This window comes from Nesoenas mayeri, assembly GCF_963082525.1.
Source record: "Nesoenas mayeri genome assembly, chromosome: 19".
Lineage (NCBI taxonomy): Eukaryota > Metazoa > Chordata > Aves > Columbiformes > Columbidae > Nesoenas > Nesoenas mayeri.
Window position 1 is genome coordinate 10,196,060 of NC_137568.1, and position 26,418 is coordinate 10,222,477.

General features: G+C 40.8%; 1 protein-coding gene across 1 annotated transcript in view; it reads left to right on the plus strand.

Annotated features, from left to right (window-relative positions):
* Positions 1 to 1,300: 1,300 nt before the first annotated feature.
* Positions 1,301 to 26,418, plus strand: part of CEP112 (centrosomal protein 112) — a gene marked incomplete at both ends in the record, with an annotated part of 144,138 nt that continues 119,020 nt past the window's right edge. The window contains 8 exons of the mRNA XM_080356772.1: positions 1,301 to 1,400; positions 1,946 to 2,136; positions 2,451 to 2,617; positions 3,214 to 3,252; positions 8,946 to 9,042; positions 11,332 to 11,406; positions 17,735 to 17,782; positions 17,900 to 17,977. Of these exons, the coding sequence (XP_080212898.1) occupies positions 1,301 to 1,400; positions 1,946 to 2,136; positions 2,451 to 2,617; positions 3,214 to 3,252; positions 8,946 to 9,042; positions 11,332 to 11,406; positions 17,735 to 17,782; positions 17,900 to 17,977 (795 nt within the window). The remainder of the gene's footprint in view (positions 1,401 to 1,945; positions 2,137 to 2,450; positions 2,618 to 3,213; positions 3,253 to 8,945; positions 9,043 to 11,331; positions 11,407 to 17,734; positions 17,783 to 17,899; positions 17,978 to 26,418) is intronic.

Genomic DNA, 26,418 nt, shown 5'->3' on the forward strand with positions numbered 1-26,418 from the left:
GTTCGGTGCGGGGAGAGCCCCGGGGGGACACGGGGGTGGCGGGTTCGGTGCGGGGAGAGCCCCGGGGGGACACGGAGGTGGCGGGTTCGGTGCGGGGAGAGCCCCGGGGGGACGCGGGGGTGGTGGGTTCGGTGCGGGGAGAGCCCCGGGGGGACACGGGGGTGGTGGGTTCGGTGCGGGGAGAGCCCCGGGGGGACACGGGGGTGGCGGGTTCGCTGCGGGGAGAGCCCCGGGGGGACACGGGGGTGGCGGGTTCGGTGCGGGGAGAGCCCCGAGGGGACACGGGGGATGGCGGGTTCGCTGCGGGGAGAGCCCCGGGGGGACACGGGGGTCACGGGTTCGGTGCGGGGAGAGCCCCGGGGGGACACGGGGGATGGCGGGTTCGGTGCGGGGAGAGCCCCGGGGGGACACGGGGGTCACGGGTTCGGTGCGGGGAGAGCCCCGGGGGGACACGGGGGTCACGGGTTCGGTGCGGGGAGAGCCCCGGGGGGACACGGGGGATGGCGGGTTCGGTGCGGGGAGAGCCCCGGGGGGACACGGGAGTCACGGGTTCGGTGCGAGGAGAGCCCCGGGGGGACACGGGATGGCGGGTTCGCTGCGGGGAGAGCCCCGGGGGGACACGGGATGGCGGGTTCGCTGCGGGGAGAGCCCCGGGGGGACACGGGATGGCGGGTTCGCTGCGGAGAGAGCCCCGGGGGTCCCGCCCGCTGTTGTGTTGAACCGCACCCGTGTTTGGGGGCCGGTAATTTGGCCAAACAAGCGTCTAATTGCAATTTCAAATGTGCAGAAAAGATGTGTTCTCCAGCTGGGAAATGGCAGGAGGGCTTGGAGGAGTTTGGCCTTTCACTCCTTAGTTAAAAAACAATTCTGACAACATTTATCTGTTTTTTTTTTTTAACTCATAGGTCTATTTTTGCTCTTTTCGCCCTTTTCTTTATAACCCAAAACTAATTCTATGAATGCCGCTATAACATATTAATGTAGGTGTTTTATACATGCGGCTGCGCCACAAATTCCTTTAGGTGTTTTATCCAAATCGTGTGTAATTGAACCCCTTTTAGTGTGGTTGACTAATCACTTCTAAATCTAAACAAACACGTTATTGTAGATTTCCTGGAGTATCTGTTGTCTGCAAATAATCACTCTTAGTGTTTATCTGAATGTAAGAAAATGTTTAGTTTTATTATCTGTATAGTTCCAAAGCATCTCTTTGCGTAGCTGAAGATTTACAGAGACTAATATATGGGGGTACTGGATCTTTTTGCTTCAGTGTGGATAATTTTGCAGGTGTTCTTTCAAAATGAATGGGGAAGAGGAAATATGGGAAGAACTGGATGCGGAATTTGATCACTGTGTTGTGGATATGAAGCCTCATGTTCTAAAACTACAGCATAGGTCAGGTAAATATGGAAAAATGTGTGTATAGAGAAACACTAATAAAAAATTCTAGGTTATTGATAATTATTATGTGTGCTTGTATCGCTTTCTTTAACCAGATGCTTATTGTCTGGCATTATAAGCCACTGTTTTGAAGGGGTTTTGAACATTATCTAAAGTTGGATTGAAGTACCTGTTGCTACTGTTTGAGCTTCTCTCTCTTATCCTGGTGACCTAAATGTGCTTTTGTAGAAATACATTATCTTCTCTATTTTTAAAACATTAATTCAGTAGAAACTTGGTTTTGAGGTTGCACTTACAAAATTGCAAATATATTTTAGAGATGATCTTTTGAAAATTTGGCTTAGGAATGCGTAATAATCTGAACATCAATTAATAAATGAGGTTTTATAAATCTAATTATTAGAACAAACTAGTTATTATTAAAAGCACAAACCCTACAAAGTAAGACTTTGCTTTGCGAAACATCTACATGATTGGTGATTGGTATCTATGTGTTTGATTTGCTCTGAAAACGTATAGTGATTATGTGTCTTTATATTTTTAGAACGACAAAGGTGTGCACTGTGGATTAAAAAACTATGCGAGCCCTCAGGAGCGGGGACAGGAACGGTGGGAAGGAAGAATCGCAACCTCTATGCCAAACTTTTGCTCCACATGCTGAAGCGAGGGGTGCTGGAGGGTCCTTTTACACACAAACCAGAACCGGGGACACTGAAAACTTTACCTTCATACATGGTGGGTGTCACTTCTGTATTTAAAAATCTGCTTAAATACATTCTGAAAACACTGTTGAGTCTTTGATTTGGCATAAATGTGAAAACCAATTCTGAATGAGTGTGAATACAGGCATTTTTCTTGCATATCTTATAATTTGGGTTGGAAAAAATCTTTCATTGTGCAAAGAGACCTGTTTCTTCTTCAAAATTCAGATTCTAAGAAGGCTTATAAAAATAGGTCTTCTAAAGGGGTATGAGGTTTTATGTTCATGAGAATATATTTGTGTAGATGTATTCTAGTGTTGATTTTGCGTTTATTTATTTTAATTACAGTCCATTTATTTTGATGAGCCAAATTCAACGAGAGTTCGGAGTAGCAGCCCAGACTGCTTACCTGACTGGGTCATGGGAGAGCTGGGAGACAGCGACTGGAAGCTCGATGAATCCTGGAAGATCTCCTCGCAGGAGGAGTCACCTTCAGCAACGCTGCTTACACATGGGTAAGATTTCTCCATTTGGCTCATATTTAATAGATGTTTGACTTGATAAGCTCTGTCTGTATCTTTCAGTTTGTATGTATGAATTTATTACACTCCCCCAGGGAATCATCTTGAATATAGTGTTTGTAATTTATATAGAGAAGCTCTGAATAGCTTCTAACTTAATGATAACTTTTATACTTCTCTGTTATATTCCTCCACTGTGTTTTCTTCTCTGGCTTCTCTAAGTCTTCCATGTCCCATAGCTCTGTCCTCTTTCCCTACCTCTTGTTTTCCTTCCCCTTTCAGTTACAGACGCTTGCCATAGAAAATCAATAGGCCAAACTGATAGTTTGAGAAATTTAGTGGTAACTGAAGAAGGGGCGTTATAGTGATTTGGAAAGGTGGTTACTATGGGACATTCATGAATTGCACAAAGAGCCTGTTTGCTAATGTAGAAATACTTACAGTCCATTTTTCGCACCGTTATCTCTGCTCATGGTAATACTCTGTGTAGACTTGGTGACATACGTGAGACTTCCAAAGTAGATAATGGCTGTTGTTGTGACGTTCTAAATATCTATCAACTAAGCTGGCGCTCTGGTTATGTTTTTCAGACCTCAGATATTACAGTGGCAAAGCACAGTGGTCACAAAGCAAGAGACAATTCATACACAATTTCTTAACTGGGAGAGGGAAGCACAGACAGATGTGGACAGACAGTAAGGAAGAAGTGATGTGGTAAAAAATGTATAGGTGCAGAAGACTTTCAGGCCACATTTTTAAAGAAATAGATCTAAACACTTGCTGTCCACTTGGAGTTCTTGTGCAGTCCTGTTTTCTGCATGACATATGGAACCTGGGAAGTGGTACTAAGTGATGAAGCTGAGGTGGATTAATTGCTGTTTCTATACAGTTCAAAATAAAAGGAACGTGTAGTAAGCAAGTGACAAAAAATGTGGGATAGTAAACATATAACATTGAAAAAAAAGTTGTAGTCTAAGGTCATAATGCTGAAAGGAGCTTTTATATCAAGTAATTTTAATGGCTTTTCTTCTGTAGAGAATAGAAATACAAGCAAGCATACAGATGATAGATTTAAAGGCTGTTGTATTATTGTTGCTCAGTTTTTTAGAGGAATCCCTGCAGATAAGCCAGCTATCTTTTTGTGAGCATCTTAGTTCTCATTAAACACTTATCTTGTGTTTCATCATGGCTTCTTTAAGAAATAGTGCGATTTCATTATATTTCCTGTTAGCCTCAGGATTACAGAAGCTCAGACTGGACCAGCTAGACTTGTTAAAACTAAAGGCTAAAAATCAGAGCAGCTGCCTGGGGGATGCTCTGCCATATGTGGGACAGGATTGTTTGCAGTGGCTCCATCCTTGTCTGAACAATCTCTGAGTTTGACTTAAACTGTTTTGATTCACATCATGCTGTCTGCTACAAGTACATGTGCTTTGTTGGTCACTAGCACCCCCTATGCCCAAATCCTGCGTGTTTGTCATTAGGACGATGGAAACATTTCAGTATTGCATCTTTGCAGCTGTACAGCAGAATTATGAGTATCTGTAGCGGCATCTTGCTATGGTGATCCATCACCCATGTGTTTTTGCAGGAGCCAGTGAACTTAAGCCGCATCCTTAGTTCTGATCAGTCGGGTGTAGAGCTGTTTACAGAGCAGGTAAAGGGATGGAATGTGTTGGCTCATTAATGATGGTTTTCCTGTTGCAGTATTGCAGGTGTACCAAGCCGGTTGGTTGGACACTGTTGAAAGTCACAGGCGTATTCTCTGCCCTATTTTTTGGGAATCCTGCGTAAATTTTATTTTAATCTACATTCTGTTCTTAATATTTACTTTGTTTTTTCTTACACAGTGTGACTTTGCATTGATTATGAAGATCTGTGTTGCATTTTTTAACATGGCTACATTTCAGTCATGAATGGAATTGCTTCTTGTTTGCTCGTTTTGAAGTGTAGTTGATATTTAACCCCTCTGAAAGCCTTGTTGAAAAAAAGCCCTTTTCGAGATAGGGTGTGCATATTATTCAAAACTCAGCAAGCTCTGTCCAAGAGGAAGTCGGTATTTGCTCTACTTCTTTGTGAAACTTCCTGTTTTGTTTCAAAGCGTTAACGAATGTGCTCTCAGGTTTTGTTTCAGAAGCCTAATGCTTTTTTAATGGGTTCACTTATGTTTTCCATAAGGGGTTCATTTTCACAAGCCGTTCATTTTTTTAGGCACACTGATGTTTGTTATATACCACAGCGCCCAGTTTTTTAGCCATGATTTGGATAGATGACAAACAGGCACTCTTGCAAGTGACATCACGTCAATACTGAGTATCTTGAAACTTTTATGTATCCATTAACTATGTGTAATTCTAACAGTCATTTAAGAAGTTGCACTTAGGACTGGTGCATCTCCTGTTTTGGACTCCTGCAGTGTTAATGCTGAAGGGTTTTCTGGTTGCTTTACACTCAGATGCTCTGATGTGAAGCTGTGGTTTTGACAGCAAACTTGTGGGTTAAGAAATAAAGGTGGATAAGAGAGAAATTGCCAGAAATTGTTCCCTCGTTACTGCTTTAGGCTTGGCCTTATAAAGCAGCATTGGGTAGAGCTGTCCAAATACTGTCAATTAAAACATTTCGGTTTGACCTTATGAAAACAAGGAGCATATTATGCTTTAGAAATGCTTGTTAGGAGCTCAGCTAAATCAGTGTTAGTCGGCGTTGTGTCAGGTCGGGATACCCGGTGTAGATCTGAGCAGATTCTCTTGGTCGCGTGGAGTGACACCATCACCGTGAAGTGTCACTCTGGGTATTGGGAGCAATAAAGTGGTATCAACAGAGCTCCCCACTGTTAGCCCACATCTAGAATACTGATATCTCTGCAAGGCCGTATTTGCTGCTTGCCAACACACAGAATTCCTCTGAATTCCTTACTCGCTCTATCAGCTGGGGTGTTATTTGAGTGGAATGAGGCCACATACTCCACCCTCTGCACCCGGCTGCCGCTGTCCCTGCTTGAGGAAGGTTGAGGTTCAGTTTGTCTGTCCCCTCCCTGTACTCTTTGTCATACTTCTATCTCTTCACTACCTGAATTATTGTAGAATATTGGAAATCTGACCCCTTTTCCCATTCATTATCAGAACCTAAGACTGAGCTTGGTCTGGCAAAGCTCCCTAGAATGAGGACGGGGTAGTGAAGCTTTATTTCATTTACTTTTTATTTACTGTCATGTGGGACTGTACCAATACCTACATTGGTGATGAACAGATGGTTCCCAAGGTTCTCTGGAGACCTGTATCGCATATTAATTTGTGCCAGGTGAAGCAAGTAAATGTGATGGAATAAGTTACTGGTGTAAAGAAACCTGGAAGTAGAACTTAGCTGTGTAGGCATGGCTCTGCTAATGGGAGTATTGAGAGCAAGAATGGAGCTGTGTCTAAGCAAATCTGAATTTGTGTTGGCAAATAAACACTTTGATAACTCTGATTACATGAATTAATCTTCATAGCAATGAGAAACTTACATTAAATGTATGAGTTATGTGGGAGGAAATACCGAAGCTACATATTTCAGCTGTTATGTTTTGTGGAAATAGACACATTTAAATAAGATATGTTGAGGTGTTAGCTATATTTAATGTAAAGATCACGTCTGTCTTTGTATTTTCAATCGACTATCAATGCAAGTAAGGATGTGAAGTATGAAATGTTTCTGGAACGTGCAGTTTGTGGAGAGCCCCAGCAGATGGTGATCTTGTTCCGTTATACTCGTCTCTCCACTCAGAACGTGCATCAGGAAAACTGGATCCAGAGACCTGTAGTATATGTACTTGGATGAAAATTTGCATTCCAACCGTGATGAAATTCTTACAGAGAGAATACAACCATTTCTTGGGGCGAAATAGATAATGTCAGCGAGAATTTTTGAGTAATTTTTTTATGTTTATCTCAAGATTCTCTCCTTTAAAATAAGTCAACAAGTGGGAATGTTCTTTTCATAGTTATTTCTACCTTGCAATACGCTTAATCTGTGTATGAAGAGTTTGGCTTTTCTATAAGAACTCGTGTATCTGGCTAAATAAAAAATAGACAAACCTTACTTGCAAACTAGGGAGTAAACGAATAAGACCAAGCCATCTGGTGCTAGAAAGGTGCGTCTATTTCGAAACATAAAATAATTGGTTTTAGAAATGCAAAGTCTGGTTTGAACAAAACCTTGTCTTGGTGACTCCGTAGGAAAATTCCTGTATGTTTATAGATTACGGCTGAAAAACATTGTTAAATATCAGTGTGTAGCTGTGCTGAACCAGGAGGAACCAGTGAGTTTCCCTTACTTTGTTCCTAGTAGGAAATTATTTACTGATCTCGTTTATTAGCAGCAAATTGCTTCCTTCTCCCATCCCAGCTCTGCTTTGGCTGGAGCAGGAGGTGCCAGGGCTGGTGTCAGGACTCCGACCATTCTCCACTCACCTGCTGTGATTTCTGGGGCCGACTCGCATTAGCAGAAGGCTGGAGAAGGGAGTGGACGGGAGTATGTGCTTGGTATGAGCAAAACTCTGCTCCATCCTTTATTGTCTTCTCCAATTTTCTTTATAGAATCAAGTAGAGCAACTTCCTTTTCAGATCATCTTCAAAATAGCAAATAGGGAACTAAGACTAGACTTCTTTCCCCCATTTTGTCAATTTAGGAATATCACTGGTAGCTTGGGTTGGTTTGAATACTTACTGGTATTCCTTAATCTCTTAATGATAGGGACGTTAATTCTGTTTTTAAACAATTGGGACTATATAGAATTGTTAGGTAACCTGCATATTGTTCCCAAAAGATATCTGATAAAGGTGCAGGTTTACTGACGGGCAAAGATTTGTTTCCTTTTAATGAATGATAATTTTGCGTCAAATGAAATTGTGGTAAGAAATCCATGATTTGGAATGCTAAAGACAGTCATTGTGTTATATTTCTTTTCACCCTTTTTACCTCAAAGTCTCTGCTTATCTAAACCATTTACTGCTTTGGAACTGTTACTTTGCGCATGTTGTGAGTATTTATTGGTGCTGGAAGGGCCGTTCCCTGTTGGTTCATGAGAACTGGGGCCATGCGCTTCAGGAAAAATGTCTGTGTTTGTCTTCCTAGAAGTGACGAGTTTACATTGTACATCCAACAGTTTTCTTGCTGTTCATAAACACTTAATTTGTCTCAGTGTCTTTTTGGCATTGCTTACTGTCTAATTTGCTGCTGGATAGGAAGAATGAAAGGTATTTTAATGGGCTGACTTGATTTTAATACAGTGTCGCTAGTTATTGTGAAGGTGGATGGGCTAACGGGTGGTTTTAATTACTTTAATGTGTGTGTGTTTGAAAGTGCTGAAGGGTGTTTTGGATCTTTTGCTCTATCAACCTATCTAATAAAGTCTTATTGTTGTTTTGTTTTCCTCCAGGCTGTTGTGTCACTGTTCTATAGTTGAGAAAGGTCTGTTGACCAGGTGTATCAGTGAAGATTATCTTCACCTATCTGCTATTCTTAATTTCCTTTTGTTCAAATGCTTTATTTGTGGCTAAATCTTTAAAAACAAGAAACCCTGCTCACTTTTTTTCTGTCCTTGTCCAAGCTGCATTTGTATCCTGTCCTGCACGCCTTTCTTTACCGTCCCCCTATATATACACCACTCGGGTCCATAAAATAGAGCTGAAATGCAACGTGACTAATACCGTCTTTATGACTTGTTCTTTGACGTGTTACTCTCCACCCTGGCCTTTCATGTCATTGCTTTTCTATTGAGCTGTATGTGTAGTTCTTGCCCTTGCCTTTGGGTTTGTGTATTATATGTAGCTATACCTTGATCCAACCGCGTATTTTTTTGATCTTCCCCAAGTCTTCTCCCCTATGGCACGGCCAACCATCACCTTCATTCCTATTTCTTCTCCGAGTTGCTGGGTTTTATCCTTTGCTGTCTCATATGTATAGTAATTTTTCTTTCAAAACCATTCCCTTAGATCAGTCTTCTCAGATAAATTTATTCTAAAAATCTATTGGGAGATATTGGGTCACGTAGTGACCGAGAGATACAAAGAACACTTTTTAATATACTGCGACATACACAATATTTCTGGTGGTTTTGTTGGTGTGGGGGTTTTGGGCTGTTTTTTAGTGGAATGCTTAAAGCTTTTGTTTGCCTTTAACAATACATTTTTTATTCTACTATTTTTGATCTTTACATCTTGACAAGTATTTTGTCTCGTGTATTTTAAAAGATTTTATGTTAAGATTAGCATCCTTTGTGTGCCGCAAGTTGTTGAGAATCAATTCTTCTCTTTCTGTTTACACTTTTTGTTAATAACAGAGAAAGATTCAAGTGCAATGAGAAGCCGGCATTAAGATCCCATTCGATGAGTCCTCCTCACCGCACAGATGAAGATAATCTAACCACACCACGCTCTGTAAGATGCTTTTTGTCCTAAAACTTGCTCTAGTTTCAATGAGTCGTTTTTGTCTATCCCCGTAAAGCTGTTATTTCTAATTGCGTGAGTCGTGATCCCTGTGTACAAGTGCAGATGTCTGGGAAGGAGCGATAGGGAAGACTAAAGCTCATCAAAATCTGCCCTCTGCAAGTGCAGGGGAAAAGAATGTCTCGTAGGATGCTCTCAATCCATCCTAATGGTTGACCTCTGTTTAGTGAAGTGTGTTTCATGTCTGCTGCATTGTTTTCCCTGGGCTTGGCACCCTGACTGTACTGACATCATCTTGTATTTTGCAATAGGAGATTAAAGGAAGTTGCTTAGTTGGCTTCGGCTGCGTGTAATGATGGCTGACCTCTGAAAGAGCGCATTTTGGCCCCATTGTTTTATCAAACTTTCCACAACTAGCATTACGACTCAGGGAAGGACACTAAACAGACTTCATGTAAAACGCTCTTAATCCAGAAGGTTTAATGATATTGCGTGTAGAATCGCAAGCATTTAAATTGAAACTTGCTCCTGCAAATACATGTTATCAGCTAGGATGTTGTTTTCCTTCGTGAACACGTTCTGTAGCTGTATAGTGTCCAGTCTTCTGTGGTTCCTTCCCCAGCGCATCTATAGGCGTTCATTCCTCCATGAAACGCTGAATTTGCCATATGTACATTGTAGGTCTGCACACGTTATTTTATTGTATTGGAGGAACAGTGTGGAAAGTCTGTAGCTCCGAGTGGGCTGTGAGCAATTCATATGGACTTACGAGGGCATGAAGTGCAAGTGGGATAAACTGGAAGATGGTTCTGGGGTGTGTCTTTCTAAATAATTTGTGTTCTGCTGTGCATTTGGAATAGAGGACTAGCAAGGGGATGCTGCCGACAAGTGGTCTGTGGGCAAAAATTGGATGTCTCTGCTCTAGGCTCTGGTATGAATGTACTTGTGTGTGTGTTGATTGTATGTATACAAATGTAATTAAAAAAAGAAATGCCATAATTACAAATAAAAAAAAAACCCAAACCAACAGATGCTGGATTTACTCAATTTCTCCTTATTGATTTCCTGTTTGTTTTACTTGACTTAAAGAAATACTTCTTATGGAGCATCTATTGTAAAGAAAAGGATTTCCTTCAGTTGAAATCTAGACTTGGGCCTTTAAAGCTTTTTGTTGTTTTGTTTGGTTTTGGTATTTTTTGTTCCTGGCTCTGCCACGAGCTCCCAGGGTGATATTGGGCAAATCACTGCGCTTCATTGTTCTTTAGCTCCACATTCTGGATTCTGCTGTGATTACAGCTTTAAAAGGGCCTTTAAGTGAAATAATCCTCTCTTGCTTTGCCAAACAGTTTGATGAACATTTGGCTCGCTGGAACAAATAGTGTCTTGTTCTGCTGTCAGTGCCGCACAGATGTTCTGGCATAATTTGGGCCCAGGTAGAAGAACAGGGAGTCTTGTAAGAAACATTGAGCTACCTCAACCAAGTGTTGATTAACTGAAGTCAAAGCTCCATTCACTGTATGTTCATCATGACTGAGCAGGTTTAAAGAAGAGGTGCCAATACACAAACCTCTTGCTGACAAAACTCAACGAGACAAAGTAATTCATGCTTCGATGCGCTGTTTTTCTAAATAGTGTTACATCTCAGTTCAGGAAAACCTTCTGTACCAGCTCCCCTATTTGACACATTAAATACAATCAGTAGTTACCGTTGTCCTGCAGGAAGAAGTGAAAGATGTATCCTTGAGGAACAATAACCAGAGTTCTTATTGAATAGTGGAAATTCTGCAAAGAGGAGCCCCAGCCTTGAGATGGTCAGCTACTCCATCCTCTGCAGCTCTCTAACTGTCCCTGCCTTGCTGTGGTTTCCTTTAATTATGATTATTATTATCTTTATTTGGAGGCTGATCAGGTGATCTCTGAATTCTGGATTAGCCACACAAAAGGTACTGTGGAGACAGCTCATTTCTGTAATAAATATGCCGCCTGAAGAATGGAGTGGTTTGGGTTTTGTTTAGTAAACTCGCCCTTTATATAGGAGGACATTGCTTTGGAAATAAATAAGATAAAGAACAAGATCAAAGTGAGGAGACAGACTAATTTATCCTCTGAACTCCTTTCTTAGCACAGTATCCTACTATTTAGTTTAAAGCCATCAGAGGTATCATGGCCCCATTAGGAGGTGCACTGTAGACATGGCCAAGTCTGATGAGCAGCTATTTTTCTTAATACTGTGTATCTGCCAGCTCTTCTGATATTTTATTTGACTTTTTTGTGTTCCAGGAGCATCATCATAAAAAAGCCATGTCTCTGGATGACAGTGACCTCGAAGCACGTCTCAATAGTTGGAATCTTGGGGTAAAACGAGTAGATTTGATTAATAAATACTTGATTAATATTTGCATAACCATTTAGTTTTATTAAGATCACTTTTATTTAAATCAAGAAGGGCTTTTTTCTTTTGCTTTTACATTTTCTGCTTGTTCTCACAGGTTGAAAGCTCCTTCAGTTGTGTTTGGGAAAGAGGGCAGCTGAGCTTAGGAGGGATGGGAGCCAGTTTCTAATGAAATACGTCAGCTTTGTCATTTTAAAAATAATGTGTTTTCATGTCAGCTTAATCAGTTACCAAATAACCATTATTCTTCCTACACTATTATCAGCCCAGAGGGATATGACAGCATTTAAAACTCTTGGCATTTACACTCAGTGTTTTGCAGTGCTGGCTAAGTTCTCTTCGGTAAAGACAGAGATGGTAAGAGGGAGTGGGAACTTCTGTTGTGCTGTTCTTGGTGTTTCTCTTGCTGTTTTGGGGCCTGTTTGCATTCCAAATGCAAATTCCTTCCTTGCTTCACTGCTGGGAGAGGAGGAGGTTCTTGCCCTTCAGAAAATGCAGGAGCCACCCCACTGTTGTCTCCAAATTGGAGGTGGAGATGGGTGAAAATAGGAGTCTGGGCGCGCGGTATCGCCCCTTGGAGCTCCTTGTCTTTTACAGAGTAAAACGAGAACAATTTCTAGCACTTCCAGACTTGGACAAATATATTCTTCAGGAATTGTAGTTTTGTAAAGTGGGGAGAGTGGATCTCCGGAAAGCTTTTCAATATCTGTCAACTCCAATTTGCAGAAGTGTGGTGCAGCTGTCTGAAAACAAATGTGCAAGCAGCCACTTGCAGATTTTGGGTGTTTAGGCTGTATAAATACCTAGATTATATCAACAGATAGTTGTAATACCTTGAGCTTTTAAAGCTGCTTTTGGGGGGGAGACTTGCTAATGGCCATTTTACAAATTGTTCCAATTGATGCTGACAAAGAATGTCTTTATATCCAGCATTTTTATATCAGTTTTGATCTGCCTGCTTGCTTATCTCTTTAATTTTATTTGTTTTTTATTTCTTTTTTCTAACTGAAATTCCAGTTTGCAATCACGTTGTGTTGATAATGGATGGTTATTAAACTGTGATGATCCTCCACTGATATGGGAGCTCTCTTGGATAACAAATTGGCAACCGTGACACATAAATCAATTTTTCCAAGTCTCCTCTCTTGGGATGGTAATTAAACAAGTCGCTAATGAGAGACTTTGATTGCCTGATAAGACTTGCTGGGAGTTACCTGAGGATTGGAGGTTGTAAAAGGGAGGTCTGAAAGTGGGAAAGTGTGGAGTCTTGCATCTGGGCAGGAACAACCCCAGGTTCCAGTATGAGTTGGGGAATGACCTATTAGAGAGCAGCGTAGGGGAAAGGGACCTGGGGGTCCTGGGGACAGCAGGGTGACCATGAGCCAGCACTGGGCCCTTGTGGCCAGGAAGCCAATGGTACCTGGGGTGGGTTAGAAGGGGGTGGTCAGTAGGTCAGAGAGGTTCTCCTGCCCCTCTGCTCTGCCCTGGGGAGACCACACCTGGAATCTTGTGTCCAGTTGTGGCCCCTCAGTTCCAGCAGGACAGGGAACAGAGAGACAGCTGGAGAGAGTCCAGCGCAGCCACCAAGATGCTGCAGGGAGTGGAGCATCTCCCATGTGAGGAAAGGCTGAGGGAGCTGGGGCTCTGGAGCTGGACAAGAGGAGACTGAGGGGGGACTCATTCATGTTCACAGATATCTAAAGGGTGAGTGTCAGGAGGATGGAGCCAGGCTCTTCTCGGTGACAACCAGTGATAGGACAAGGGGTAATGGGTTCAAACTGGAACAGAGGAGGTTCCACTTAAATTTGAGAAGAAACTTGTTCCCGGTGAGGGTGTCAGAGCCTGGCCCAGGCTGCCCAGGGGGGTTGTGGAGTCTCCTTCTGTGCAGACATTCCAATCCGCCTGGACACCTTCCTGTGTAACCTCATCTGGGTGTTCCTGCTCCATGGGGGGATTGCACTGGATGAGCTTTCCAGGTCCCTTCCAATCCCTGATGTTCTGTGAGTCTGTGAAATTCAGCACTTGAGGTAGAAAGCACACAAAGATATTGTACCCTGGGGAAATAGCAAAGGGCTTTTTAATCAGGGAGAACATAATTTCTCATCATTGGAATTGAGCCAGGAGACAAATTAACTCTTTACATTTTCCCAGAAGTGATGTGGGATCTTCAATACCAAGAACCTGGATGCTCAGGTCTTGCGCTGTAGAATTTATCACGGGAATTGTTTTTGCCTAATAAAAGTTGAAGAGGGCTTAGACCAAAGAAATTCCGCGGTTGGTGGCTTGCATTATGTTCTTTTTTTCTGGGAAAAATTATATATACACAGGGTTAAATAGATGTAAGAATAGAGAATTCTTGGGTGGCTGCAGCAAGAGTCTGTGTTGTGCCGGTGCTATGGACTTGGCTCCCATCTGCCCCTGTCTTTCCAGCCTAGTTAAGCTCAACCATTTCTGTACAAACTATTTGATTATCTTTTGTTTGGTTTCTTAGTCTGTCTGCTTACTATAAACATACCTACTGTATATGTTGTGGTGTTGGAGGGCAGCAACGCTGCAAAAACTTTCCCACAGTGAACTCCAAGCGGTGGTGTGACTTCAAAAACCCAATCCAGCTTCCATGCTGACAAACAATCTCCTTGTGCTTTAATGTCCTTCCACTAAGACTGCAGCAGCAGCATTAAAGTGAACTTCCCTGCGAATTATGATGTTAGATAAGAATGTCCTTACTCAAATTTCCTGAAGCTACTCAGCAGTTCTTTCTGCAGGGAACATGCTGGCTGGCTGCGTTTGTGAGATTAAAGTAAGAACTTAGGGCAAGGTTCAGTTTAGTTGTTTACCATTTCAAAATCTTAAGTGTTCTTAACTCTTTCATGTGTGTTTTTTCCATCCTTGTTTTGAAAACAATCGCATTTTGTCTTTGAAGAAGCTTAGGGGGGAATGTACAACAAGCCTGCTGATCCAAATGTGATTTTTTTGCCTTTTTTCCCCTCTGAATCTTAATATATACAAGGTACCTTCTGACTGCTGCTGAACTGTAATGAGCTGCAGTCGTGCGTTGTTGAAGATCAGTATAACTTGATCAACATCTTCCAACCAACAAAATGTGACTTGGGGAGGTGTAGAATGAAAGCATAATATGAATGTTGTCATCGTCGTGGTATTTACTGTGTCGAAGGAGCAGAAGTGCTGGTAGAAGTGGCTGCTCTGGGGCAGATCCAGAGCCCGTGCGTGGTTTGCAGCCCGAGGGTGAAATACGGTTGATGTCCTGAGGATGATGGTTGTGGAAGCTCTTGGTGCTCCAAGTTGGACTTTTTCTTCACCGTCCTTGATTCTGGGGAAACCGTTTCAACTTGGTTTACTGCTTCTGTCAACGTCTCGCTCATGGTAGCTTTCAAATGGTGTACTTCAAAAAAGTTTCGTTTTGACCACTTTATGTAGAAATGGAACACGTTAAAGTTAAGAATTATGGCTGATTTGCCTCAAATTAAGTTTTGGAATCCGTGTTTCTATGCAGATTTCTGCCATGTGTTTTTCAATTTAGGAGGATAAGTATATTTTCATAAAGTAGACGGTTTCTGTGAAGTGATGGGAATGTCTTCATGGGGATGTGCTGATCCAAAGCCTTCCCAGCTCCGGTTCCTAAGGACTCGAGGGTGGAAGGTGACTGCCAGTCCTCACAAATTCAAATAGTGGTTTGGTGTCTGTCCGGCTGCCCAACAGAGCTGGAGCATCCAAAATCTTCTCTACAAAGAAATTCAAAATGCCGGTTTGCGTTAAGAAGTGGTATTTACAAATTAGAGTTCAATTCTAGTTCAAATAAAGATGTCTTTCATGATGACATTTATTTGGTTCGTACTCTTAAAAAAGCATGTGATTTACGGTTCTTCTCATGGCAGCTCTTCAGTTTCATACATATGTATTTTGGTTTGTCTTTGACCTTTTGCTTATTATTTTTAAATTTGCATGTTTCTCATAAATACAAGCTTTTTTCTTTTTTTGGGCATTCTTTTATTGTGATATTCCCTCTTTAATGTGGTCTAATTTTGAGAACAAGAAGTTTTGCAGAAGACCAGCATGAAAAGAATGAATGTTGAGAAATTAAATGTTTACAGATCAGTTTAAGTGGATATAATCCACAACAAGTAACAAAGTGGGAACATTTAACTTCAAAGCACATATGGCTGCTGTTACAAAATCAAAACAGGCGAGACTCAGGCCATGCAAATATTAGAGACACATTTTCATTCTTTCTCGTAAACAAGTAGGATATACCTTATAGTTTGGGCTTGGAATGAAGACTGTAAGCAGCTTAATTTCATGGTCAGATAAAGCATTGGAATTAATTTTAAATATCCACAAGAATTTTTAGCGTTAAGCAAAAGTAAAGGGAGGTTGTGTTGATTTTTGCACAAGAGAGGGAGCTTGTGGACAATAATTAAGCCTTTGAAATTAGGATCTTATAGTTTAAATTCCCAGGTGCTTGGGTGGCTCTTGGTGGCATCTGCTCCCATTTTGGGAGCTGAAGCCGCGATTTGCCTTGAACTTCAAGACAAAACAATTCCTGGTTTGGAATTTCTGTACTTTATTTCCATCTTGCTATTAATTTATTCCCCCCCCCCCCGTTGTGTGTGTGGTTAATGCACCATGATGTTCTCCCTCCTGTGTTCCTCTCCTCACCAGTTCTCCTCTGCTGTGCTCAGAATGATTACTTCTATTCACTAGGTGCACATGGAGATTTCTCCATTCATTAATGTCCACCCATGTGTTTCGCATGCTGGGCGTTGTGGCATATTTAAAAACAAACAGACATCAAGCAAATCCTGAAATAAAAACAACCTAGGATGCTTTATATAGAATAAAATGTGTCTGTTGTAGTAAACTCCGTGACAATAAAAATATATAGGTTATTTGTTAAATTATTGGGTTTTATATGCTTTCAGCTGCGGTATTAAAATGCTATAATAATATATATAATAATACTAATAATACTACAATAATATATAATATTATATATGTTATAATGTTATATATAATATTCCTTGAAATAGAGTTTGTGTTAAACCCACTAATATCAACAGCTGCTTCTGGGTGAAATATGACGACTCTTCAAGAACATATAGAAACCCTGCATAACCTTTTAGGCCAGGAAATGAATGATCCTGTATCAAATTGAAATTTCAGAGGGATTAATCCTGTTTTTCACTGATAAATCCAACACACACATTTATTTAATGGTGCTGGAAAAAGTGCAAGCATTTGATGTATTTGCCATGCCTTATAGATCAATTGAATCTTTTCTGGGGGGGGGGAAAGTCTCAATGTTGTAAGATGTGTATTGCAATCACATTCATATTCCAAATCACGCTGCCGCATTTTACAGGATTATACCCTTGAAAGCTTTTCCTGGGTGTTTTGTGTTCTCTGTGATGTGATGTCTGAGACAATTAAAAAGATATAAGTGTGTGATAGAGGAAGTGGCTTGAGAACAATGTTTTGTATTTGGTTCTTAAAAATAGTAATGGAAAGAGCTGCTCTAATTATACAGTACTGTTAATGAATTATTTCCTTATGTTTTGTCTCTATGACTTACATATGTGGGTGTAGTTTCAATGCTCTCAGCTCTAGATTTTTTGAAAACACTAGATTAAAATGATTGTAATCTGTGAATTTATTGCAGCTTTGCACTGATTTAAATGAACGTTTATCCGATAAAGTTGGAAATCTTTTGTAAGCTGTATTTAGCTGCCAAATTCTGTTCAAACTTGCATTGGCGGAATTTTTACAACCACAAGTGTTTGGGAAAGAAAAAAGATGCAATTTTGGATCCATTTGCATTAGGACACACTAAAATCTTAAAACTTGCTGATTAGGTCATGTCCAACAAAATGTTATGAAGGTTTTCTATGACTTGCGAATGATGACATTGTGTTATTAGACCTTTGTGTTCTGATGAGTGATGTTCTTAGATAGTTGAGATGTTGTAAAGGAGAAAGAATTATGCACAGGAAAATTCATTTGTGTGTTACTTTTGGGTTACTGCCATGTGTCTAGAGACAATATTGTTTTGGTTATTTGCAGACTAATTGTATTTTAATAGAACGGATTTAAGAATTCGATTATCTATTGTTCTCCTGAGTGATATAGTTACTACGTTAGGTGTGCACTCACTGATATTTCCTCACAAAGTGTGCACCCAAACGCTTGAATATTTGGAGCTATTTCTTACTGATTGTAACCTATAATAAGCCATTGTTGACATGATTGCTTTTTCTCTAACTTGTTGTTTTTCAGTTAGAAAATCCAAGATACTTGCGGGAGAAACCGATGCCAATGTCTTTGGTAAGTGTTTATATTGCCTTGATATTTCATAAGGGCAAACCCTGGTTAGGGTTGATGTTACTTGGAATTACTGCTTTGAGCTTAATAAGTCGGTTTGAACTTTTTCCCGTTCAATAGATGACGCCGAAAACTGGCCTAGGAAAAAGCAGCACGTTTCGTGATGAACAGGCGCTATTTCGAATGCATGAAAAAGAGGTACGTTCTTTTCAGTCTTTTTAGAAAAAGAAAATGGCACCCAAATTATCAAGTTGGGGCTTTTCCTTTGGCAACTGGATATTCACAAAGCAGTTCGTTATAGCAGAAAAATCTCATGTAAGAGAATTTTTGCTGAAGTGTCAGGGCTTTTCGTTAAATACTTAATGTATTTCCAAATTACTTAAGGACTAAGAGACCTTCTGAACACACTTACTGTTCCTTTCAAGGAATTTTTAGTGTAGGAGAGTTTGATTTCTAGGAATTTTCCAAACTACCCTTTAACAGAAGCACTGGATTTAGTGAAGATTTTTGTTTACTTCCTGTATACATCTAAAAATCAGGTAACTATAGACCAATCAGCCTCACCTCCATCCCTGGGAACCTGATGGAACGACTTATCCTTGGTGCCACCTCAAGGCAGATCAGGGGTAAGAGGGTCATTAGGGGCAGTCAACTTGGCTTCACCAAGGGGAAGTCGTGCTTGACCAACCCCATTGACTTTTGTGAGGACATAACAAGATGGATGGATGATGGCAGAGTGGTGGACATGGTCTACCTTGACTTGAGTCATTTGACACAGTGTCCCACAGCATCCTCACACCTAAACTGAGGGAGTACGGTCTGGATGAGCGGGTAGTGAGGTGGACTGGATGAGCTTTCAAGGTCCCTTCCAACCCCTGACGTTCTGTGATTCTATGACCTACAGATCTACACCTTTTTTCCATTAGGGGCTACATTATTTCTATATTGGCATTCTCTAGCTCCAATCCTCTCTTACTCATATGGGTTTCTCTATTATTTCTTTCGAACGTTGTTCATTAGTGAGATTACTGTCAAAGTTTGCCTGTCTCATTCTCTCATACCATGTTACTCTGTACGTGTTAAAAGTAAAGTTTTGTGGGCATTTTTACCTTTTCCACAGCCTGTTATTTTTGTCATAAGCTACTCAGTTTATTTAAAACATCAGTCATGAGATAACACCGAAATCAACTATGGTTAGCACATAGATAATTCAGATTCTTCGGAAACCATGTAAGCGCTACTTTTTTTTGGACAGTCAGTGAATGGATAATGTGGTGGAGCAGACTGCGGGGAAGGAAATTCCACAGATTAGGAAAATGATTAAAAATACCCCCAAAACAAAAAACTCTTGCCTTTTGCTTCCTGTGCTCCCGTCTAATACTGCCTGTTGTTTTGTATTGACAATATTCAAACTGCCATGGCCTCGACATGAGACAAGGTTTCATAAATGTGAAAACAGACCAAAACGTAAAGAAATTGAAAGCATGCTGTTGTAATTTAAATAATAATTTCAAATTAAATAAACAGGAGGGCCATGCCAAGTAGCTACGTAAAATACACAGCGAATACTCCGCTGCTTCAGTGGAAAAATCCTTTAAACCACACAGTAAAAATCCAGGACTCTTTGCTAACGGTCCTTGTCTGTGCGCTGGTTTCAACTGGAAAGGTTGTAGACGGTATTTCACAATCACCATGTGTGTGCTATTAAGTAGAAAACTTAAATGTGTGTTCGTCTTATTTTGATTATGAAGCTCAATTAAGAATAAAGCCCTCTCATTAATAGAATGTAAATGTATTTACAGAAAATTAGTGCTGTACAAAAGAGTGTGGGTAAACCTTTAACTGTTCTCAACTTCTTTGTAGTCGAATGGGAGCACATAAAATAGGATAACTGTGGTTTTTTGCTTTTAACCTTTAGACCTTTGTTCGTAAACCATTCCTGCACCTGTTTTGACTCTGTAATACTAAACATATGGCCAGTTTCAGTGATAACCACATCACAGATTTCTGAAAATGTGAAGATCATCAGGCAGTGGTTTTTAGTCATATTTTCCCCAAATACTTCTGACATGGATTAAACCGTTTGGGAAACTGTCGTTACCGAAAAAACATGGGTTTGAACAAGGAAGATGCAACAAAACAGGAATATCTCAGTTTTGGGGAGTGCAGCACAACAGAACAGATGGCCTGACTGCCTTGCTTGATGAATTGGGATAAAGCTGCCTTTGAACTTCACCTTCAGCCATCCCGAGTGGCAGCCGGGGATGTTGCTTTCCCCACAGAGCAGCAGGGAAAGAAAAAGCTCTTATTTGTAAATTTTCAGAAAAACAGAACCAACCCCACCACTAAGATAAGGGTTTGATATTATTCTGGAATTGAGAAACAAATTTAGCTGTATCAATAACCTATGAAGTTTTGTTAACCGTTCTCAGACCACTAGCTGGAGTCGATGATCCCTGTGGGTCCCTTCCAGCCGAGAACATTCTATGGTGGTAGTTTATTTGGAGTATCCCTACTGTGCTCCTGTTGCTTCTCCAGTTTGATTTTATGGAAATCCAGTGGTAAAGTCTGGGGGAGTTTTCCAGAGGATACAGAATGACCTGCAGGACAATTTCCAGCAGTTTGTGCTGTGGAATGAGGATTAAGGAAGAGGGAACTGCCCGGGGAACAGGAGAGATGAGCTGGGGAGGGAAGGGTAACCTGGAGTGTAGAGAATAGGAAAAAGACATTTTTCCCCCCGAAAATGCATTTTCATGGCCTGAGGACCAGAGGTAAGATGAAAAGAAAGAGAGGGTCATTTTGTGTTGGTTTGATTTTGTTTTTAATAAATTCAAGAATTGTACATTTAAGGTGCAGCCTTTTAAATAGCTCTTTAGAACCTTTATCTTTGCAATCTATGTCTTTCTCTTGTCTGTGAATGAGCACTCCCATTTCTTGCCTGACACAAATTGTGTTTATAAAGATCATCAGACCACGTGTATAGTGTCACTGCACCAAAAGTGTTGGGCTCTAGTGATGTATTTACGTGAAGATAAAATCAGCGTATTGCAGTGATGATGTTGTAGTTAAGTCTTGGTCTGGCGAAAGGCGTTCTGAGTTGAAGATGTTGAAAGCAGCAGATTTACTGTGCTCCTCACTTATTTGGCAAGAGGTTAGAACTTGAAATGGAGAGAATTGCATAAGGGCTCTGATTTAGATTTTCCCCAAAAGGGAACATACAGAAGATGCGGAGGAAAGAGAAGGCAGGAAGGAAAGTAAGTTGTACAGCTTGGGAGAGAGAGTGAGTAATGCTCGCTGGTGTGATTACAGAAAAGAGGTGGGGTTTTAGGAGAAAAAAAACCCAACCAACCAAAAAATCCCTCCCTTGAAGATAAAAATATGTGTCCCTGCACTTAGAAGATGGTGATGAGAGAGCATTGTCCTTTTGGTTTTGATTGCTTCCTCTTAATTGTTCTGTTCTACGACAAAGTATTTAAATACATGAATTAAATGTTTCACGCATGCCAAATTAAAAGCAATAAATAAAACTAATATGCAGACAGCATCCTAAAAGAAGGACTCTTGTAACCAAACTAAGCCTTTACCAAGGCAAAATTAACATTATTGTGCTTTTAGCTGCATCATGAGTTTGATATTTTTTTCCTTATTGAAAACAGATATTTGATTAATATCTTCCAAGAATGGTGATGAAATATAGAATCCCAGAATGTCGGGGATTGGAAGGGACCTGGAAAGCTCATCCAGTGCAATCCCCCCATGGAGCAGGAATACCCAGATGAGGTTACACAGGAAGGTGTCCAGGCAGGTTGGAATGTCTGCAGAGAAGGAGACTCCACAACCCCCTGGGCAGCCTGGGCCAGGCTCTGACACCCTCACCGGGAACAAGTTTCTTCTCAAATTTACATGGAACCTCCTGTGTTCCAGTTTGTACCCATTGCCCATTGTCCTATCACTGGTTGTCACCGAGAAGAGCCTGGCTCCATCCTCCTGACACTCTCCCTTTATCTATCTGTAAACATGAATGAGTCCCCCCTCAGTGTCCTCTTGTCCAGCTCCAGAGCCCCAGCTCCCTCAGCCTTTCCTCACACGGGAGATGCTCCACTCCCTTCAGCATCTTGGTGGCTGCGCTGGACTCTCTCCAGCAGTTCCCTGTCCTGCTGGAACTGAGGGGCCACAGCTGGACACAAGATTCCAGGTGTGGTCTCCCCAGGGCAGAGCAGAGGGGCAGGAGAACCTCTCTGACCTACTGGCCACCCCCTTCTAACCCACCCCAGGTCCCATTGGCTTCCTGGCCACAAGGGCCCAGTGCTGGCTCATGGTCACCCTGCTGCCCATAAGAAGAGCCACGAAAACACAAAAAAGGCAGATAAGATATAATTATTGCTTTCATCTCATTTTTAACTTCTTTCTTGTGGTAATTTGGTTCTGCAAATACTGTTTTATTCCCCTTAAAATTATTCCAACCAGTTTGTATTGCAACTTGGAATATTCCCTGGTTCATTTGAATTTTTCTCTCTTGTCCCCAAACCTGATGTCTGTTTTGGATGCGGCGTCTGATTTATATTGAGAATTGAGTTGTAAACTGATTCTCACCCCCAAGTTATCGTTCTGAATAGTAATCTGTTAGTTTGTGTGTAAAAACACAGCAATCTCGACTTCTGTGAGCACGATTCCCGGCTGATTAATGTCCTGCTCCCGAGGACACGTGCGAGTTGTCCATTGTGTTCATGTGCGGAAATCGCATCCTGTCTTGCTTTGATAACTCTTTACAACGCAATGTAATAAACCCCAAACCTTATTTTATTGCTAGACTGGTCTGAAACCAAACAGTGTATGTCAGGATGAGACATGTTTTCATAAACTGATGTGTGATTTATAATTCTTGATACTAATTGGTCTGGTCGTGGAGATATTTATTACATGTGCCTTTTTTTTTTTGCCATAGTTTGTGAACTATGTCTTTAATTATTGCACATATGTGCTGGAGACATTGAGAAAGATCAAAGGGGTAGGTTAGCAATTCAAACTGGTGTTTTAACCAGTAGAATGTCCAGATGGTTGCCAAGCAGCTGGGAATTAATCTTGAGCTGCATGATTAATCTCTACCTCAAAGTGTCGCACTTTTTTTTAAGTTTTGATTTTTTTTGTTGGTTTTTTTTTTTTTTAATATGTATAGATCCTGGTCTTTAAGGGAGGAAAGACATTGAAAACGTAGGGACTATACACTGTTCTTGCTGCATGTCACAATTGTGAAATAAAGGCAGGAGCTGTTGAAAATTCGATGCTGAAATGCAACACATGAAGAATAAGGAATAACACTGGGGAAAAACTGTGGTGGTGTTGACTTGGTGTATACATTCTCACTTGCATCTCTGGACTCCTACAATTAGATGAAGTTTTCAAGTAGCATCTATTTTATTCAGATTTTACTGACTCCCTTTAAAATCCCTATGATTTCTGGATGTTCACACAATTCAATTTCAATTTGCAGTGCTGGCAACCGAAGATGCAGTTTGTTGCATTTTTGAGCTGTCTCTTATGAAATGGCCTCTAAGTTATTACCATTTATAAACTTGCTCAATTTCTAAACATATTTTGAATGTTTTTGGTACTTACTGATGTCAGTCTCTACTACTGGTAGCAGAGATATTTCTCATGTATGGAAGTCAGGCACTTGCCGCTCCAAGTGATGCTGTGTAGGGTGTTGTGCTGTAGTGCTCCTATGCGTGCCATGTTTATTAGCTATATAAACCACCTTCTAGAGTAAAAATATCATTTCAAGTGCTTACAGTTGTATGGATACAAAGCTGTATGCTTTTCTCCCCATTCCCACCACCCCCAACTTGGAAATCTATGAAAAATACATTGTTCTCTTTTGAAAGAGACTAATGACATTTACATATGAATAAGAACAATTGTCCATTCAATTATTTTTCTGTACACAGCAAATGGGTATTAATGTTCAGCGTCATTTAAGAAAATCAGACTCTTGTTGGTGGGGAGAGCTGGTATGATTTGATTTAGGACAAAGCCTTTCATTTTTAGTGGCTATAAAGTGGGGCGATGCCATATTAATTTTTCACTTAAGTGAATATCTAGTTTGTCTTCAAAGAGGACCCAGTAAAAATGTTGTCACTGGAAGTAGCAGTTGTAGTGTTTTTAAGTAGTAAAGATACGGAGAACTTTAGGTATCGGGAGAGAAGTGTGAACGTTTGTTAGGCTGAATAATATAGTCCAGATCGTAAACATAGACTTTAGTGGAGGGACCTTTAAATCTGGGCAAAATGCCGTGTTTATAAAAGATCTTTTTGCATTCCAATTTCTGGCGTGCATGTTTTACTTATTTGATACCGCTGCACTTTGAGTCTCTGGCTTGTCCAGACTGGAAGCTCTTCGCAACAGAGACTTTGCAAGACCTTTATTTCACCTTAGGAATAGCATTGGATAAAAATGTTGCTGATATTCAATGCAGAATTGGGAGTGGTTACTGTATCTGATATTTCAAAATGTGGTTATAACTTTTTGTTTTGTGTTACACTCAGAGGATGAGCACAAACGTCAGCAAAAAAACCCGATGTTGGTGTGAATCCCAGATGGAAAACCTGCTGTTATTGTGGGGAGTGTTCCACTAGGAAAAATACTATTTATAACTTTAATTTATACGATTTGTTCTTAAATTCTGATAGAGCTGTGGAGATGTCAGTCAAGTAATACCAGCTTGGTGGCAAAACGCCCCGCCACCATCCCTCAAGAAGGGATGTTAATTGTGATGTGATATACACTATTCCAAATTACTGGTATCTGAAGTTGGTGTTTATTGTGTATAATAAATCTCGACTGTTTTGCAAGTCCAGTATGTGCTGCCTTGCCGTGCATGTGTACTTTAAAACACCGTATAAATTGTCGATGTTTATTATTTTAACCTTGGAAGGGAATATTGTGTAAACACGCTTCAGTAGAAAGTTCTAGTTGTTTGTTGTTGTGTGGGTTTTTTTCTTAAGAACCTTTTTCTTCCATGAGAATATCAAAGCTTTGTGTTGTGCGCTGATTTCTTTCGGCAGCTGCATAACACCAAGACAAATAAGTTTTGTCATATATTGTAAGATACACAAGTCATTGTTCTCCATTGTTAGTTGTGACTTTGAAGTTCTCATTTATTGTTTACATCCTTCTCCCCCTTCCTCGCTTCCTCCCTCCCTCCCCCATAGATTCATAGGCTTGGAAACACAATCTGGCAAGCAAACAAGTACTGTTTTGTCAAATACCCAAAATGAATCTCTGATGGGTGTTAGAACTTCAAGATGCCACCTCTGGCCTGGGGGTGATCCCTGTCATGATGACAAGTTGACACCCATCAGCCTCAGATTAATATTGTTGGTCCCACTCATTGATTTACTTTTAAATCGAGTGTTTAAATATTTCTACACATTTTCGTAAATGGTGACAAGACGAATGTTTCTCTTTGTCATGAAAAACTGAGATGTTACCTTTTTTTTTTGCCAAATATTTATGACACTTGCAGATTAGACTCTATTGCCTTAAGTTTGACAGCTATTATTTAAATTTTCATATCATCCAAACTGTGCTATGAAAATATAGGAGGGTGACACAATGAAACCTCATTTTCAGGTGACTCTGTGCTGGGTTTGGTGGTGTTTTGTTTTTTTAAATGAGGAAGAAAGTGTGACTGGGCACATAAAAGCAGTTCTGTGATCCCACCCTCCGTGGCTTTAAATAACAGGGACAGCACAGATGTTTGACATCAGGAATGTTTACATGGCCTCGGGGTTTAATTGCCTCATACCCTTTGTAAGGAGAATAAACAATGACAGAAATCCAAAGGAATGATGTTCAGGCAACAGCAATCGCTGCATTTCATACATAGTTGCAAACTTCTCAGCTATAGCTAAATATCTACTTTTTTCTTCACTTTCTTTTTTTTTTGAGTGGTAACATGCCATAATTTCAATTTTATTCTTTTCTGCTGCCTCTTACCTGTAATAAAAGGTGTTAAAACTGATGAGCGTGAGCGCAGTTAATTGCTTCCAACAAGGTGAATGGCTTTTCCGAGTTGTTTTTGTCTATTTTCCCCAGTTTACAAAGGTCTCTGATACTGTTGTAGGTTGTTTTGTTTCTCAAGGTGTTTTTAATAAATAAAGTAGAACCGAAGTGCAAAGGGCACTTTAGGGAGGAGCATCACGTGAAGTCCCCAAGCGCCGTTCCAAAGGAGACCGGGCCTAACTCGGCAAACGGGCTTTGGCATTTGGGAGCTACGGATACGCACTTGACTCAAGGCCGTATGGTTTCAATTTGAAAGATACTCCTTTATTGAAATCAGTATTTAATAACGCGTCTAAACTTTGAAAATGGAAGGGGAGAAGGGTCACTCCCAGTTGTGATGAGCCCACTTGCTTCAACCCCAGCCCTAATGAGATCACTTTGAAAAGTGGGTTTACATGGCTTGTTATTTTTTAACCTGCGTACGCAGTGAGATTGGAAGCCTGCCTTGTGCAAAGGGTGGGGCAAAAAGCAGATTTATAAATGAAACCATGCTCCAAGCTTTGCTATAGGACACTATTACATGGTCCTTATGCTTCTGGCTATCTCAGCAGTTTTCCACAGAGGAGATTTTAAGTGTA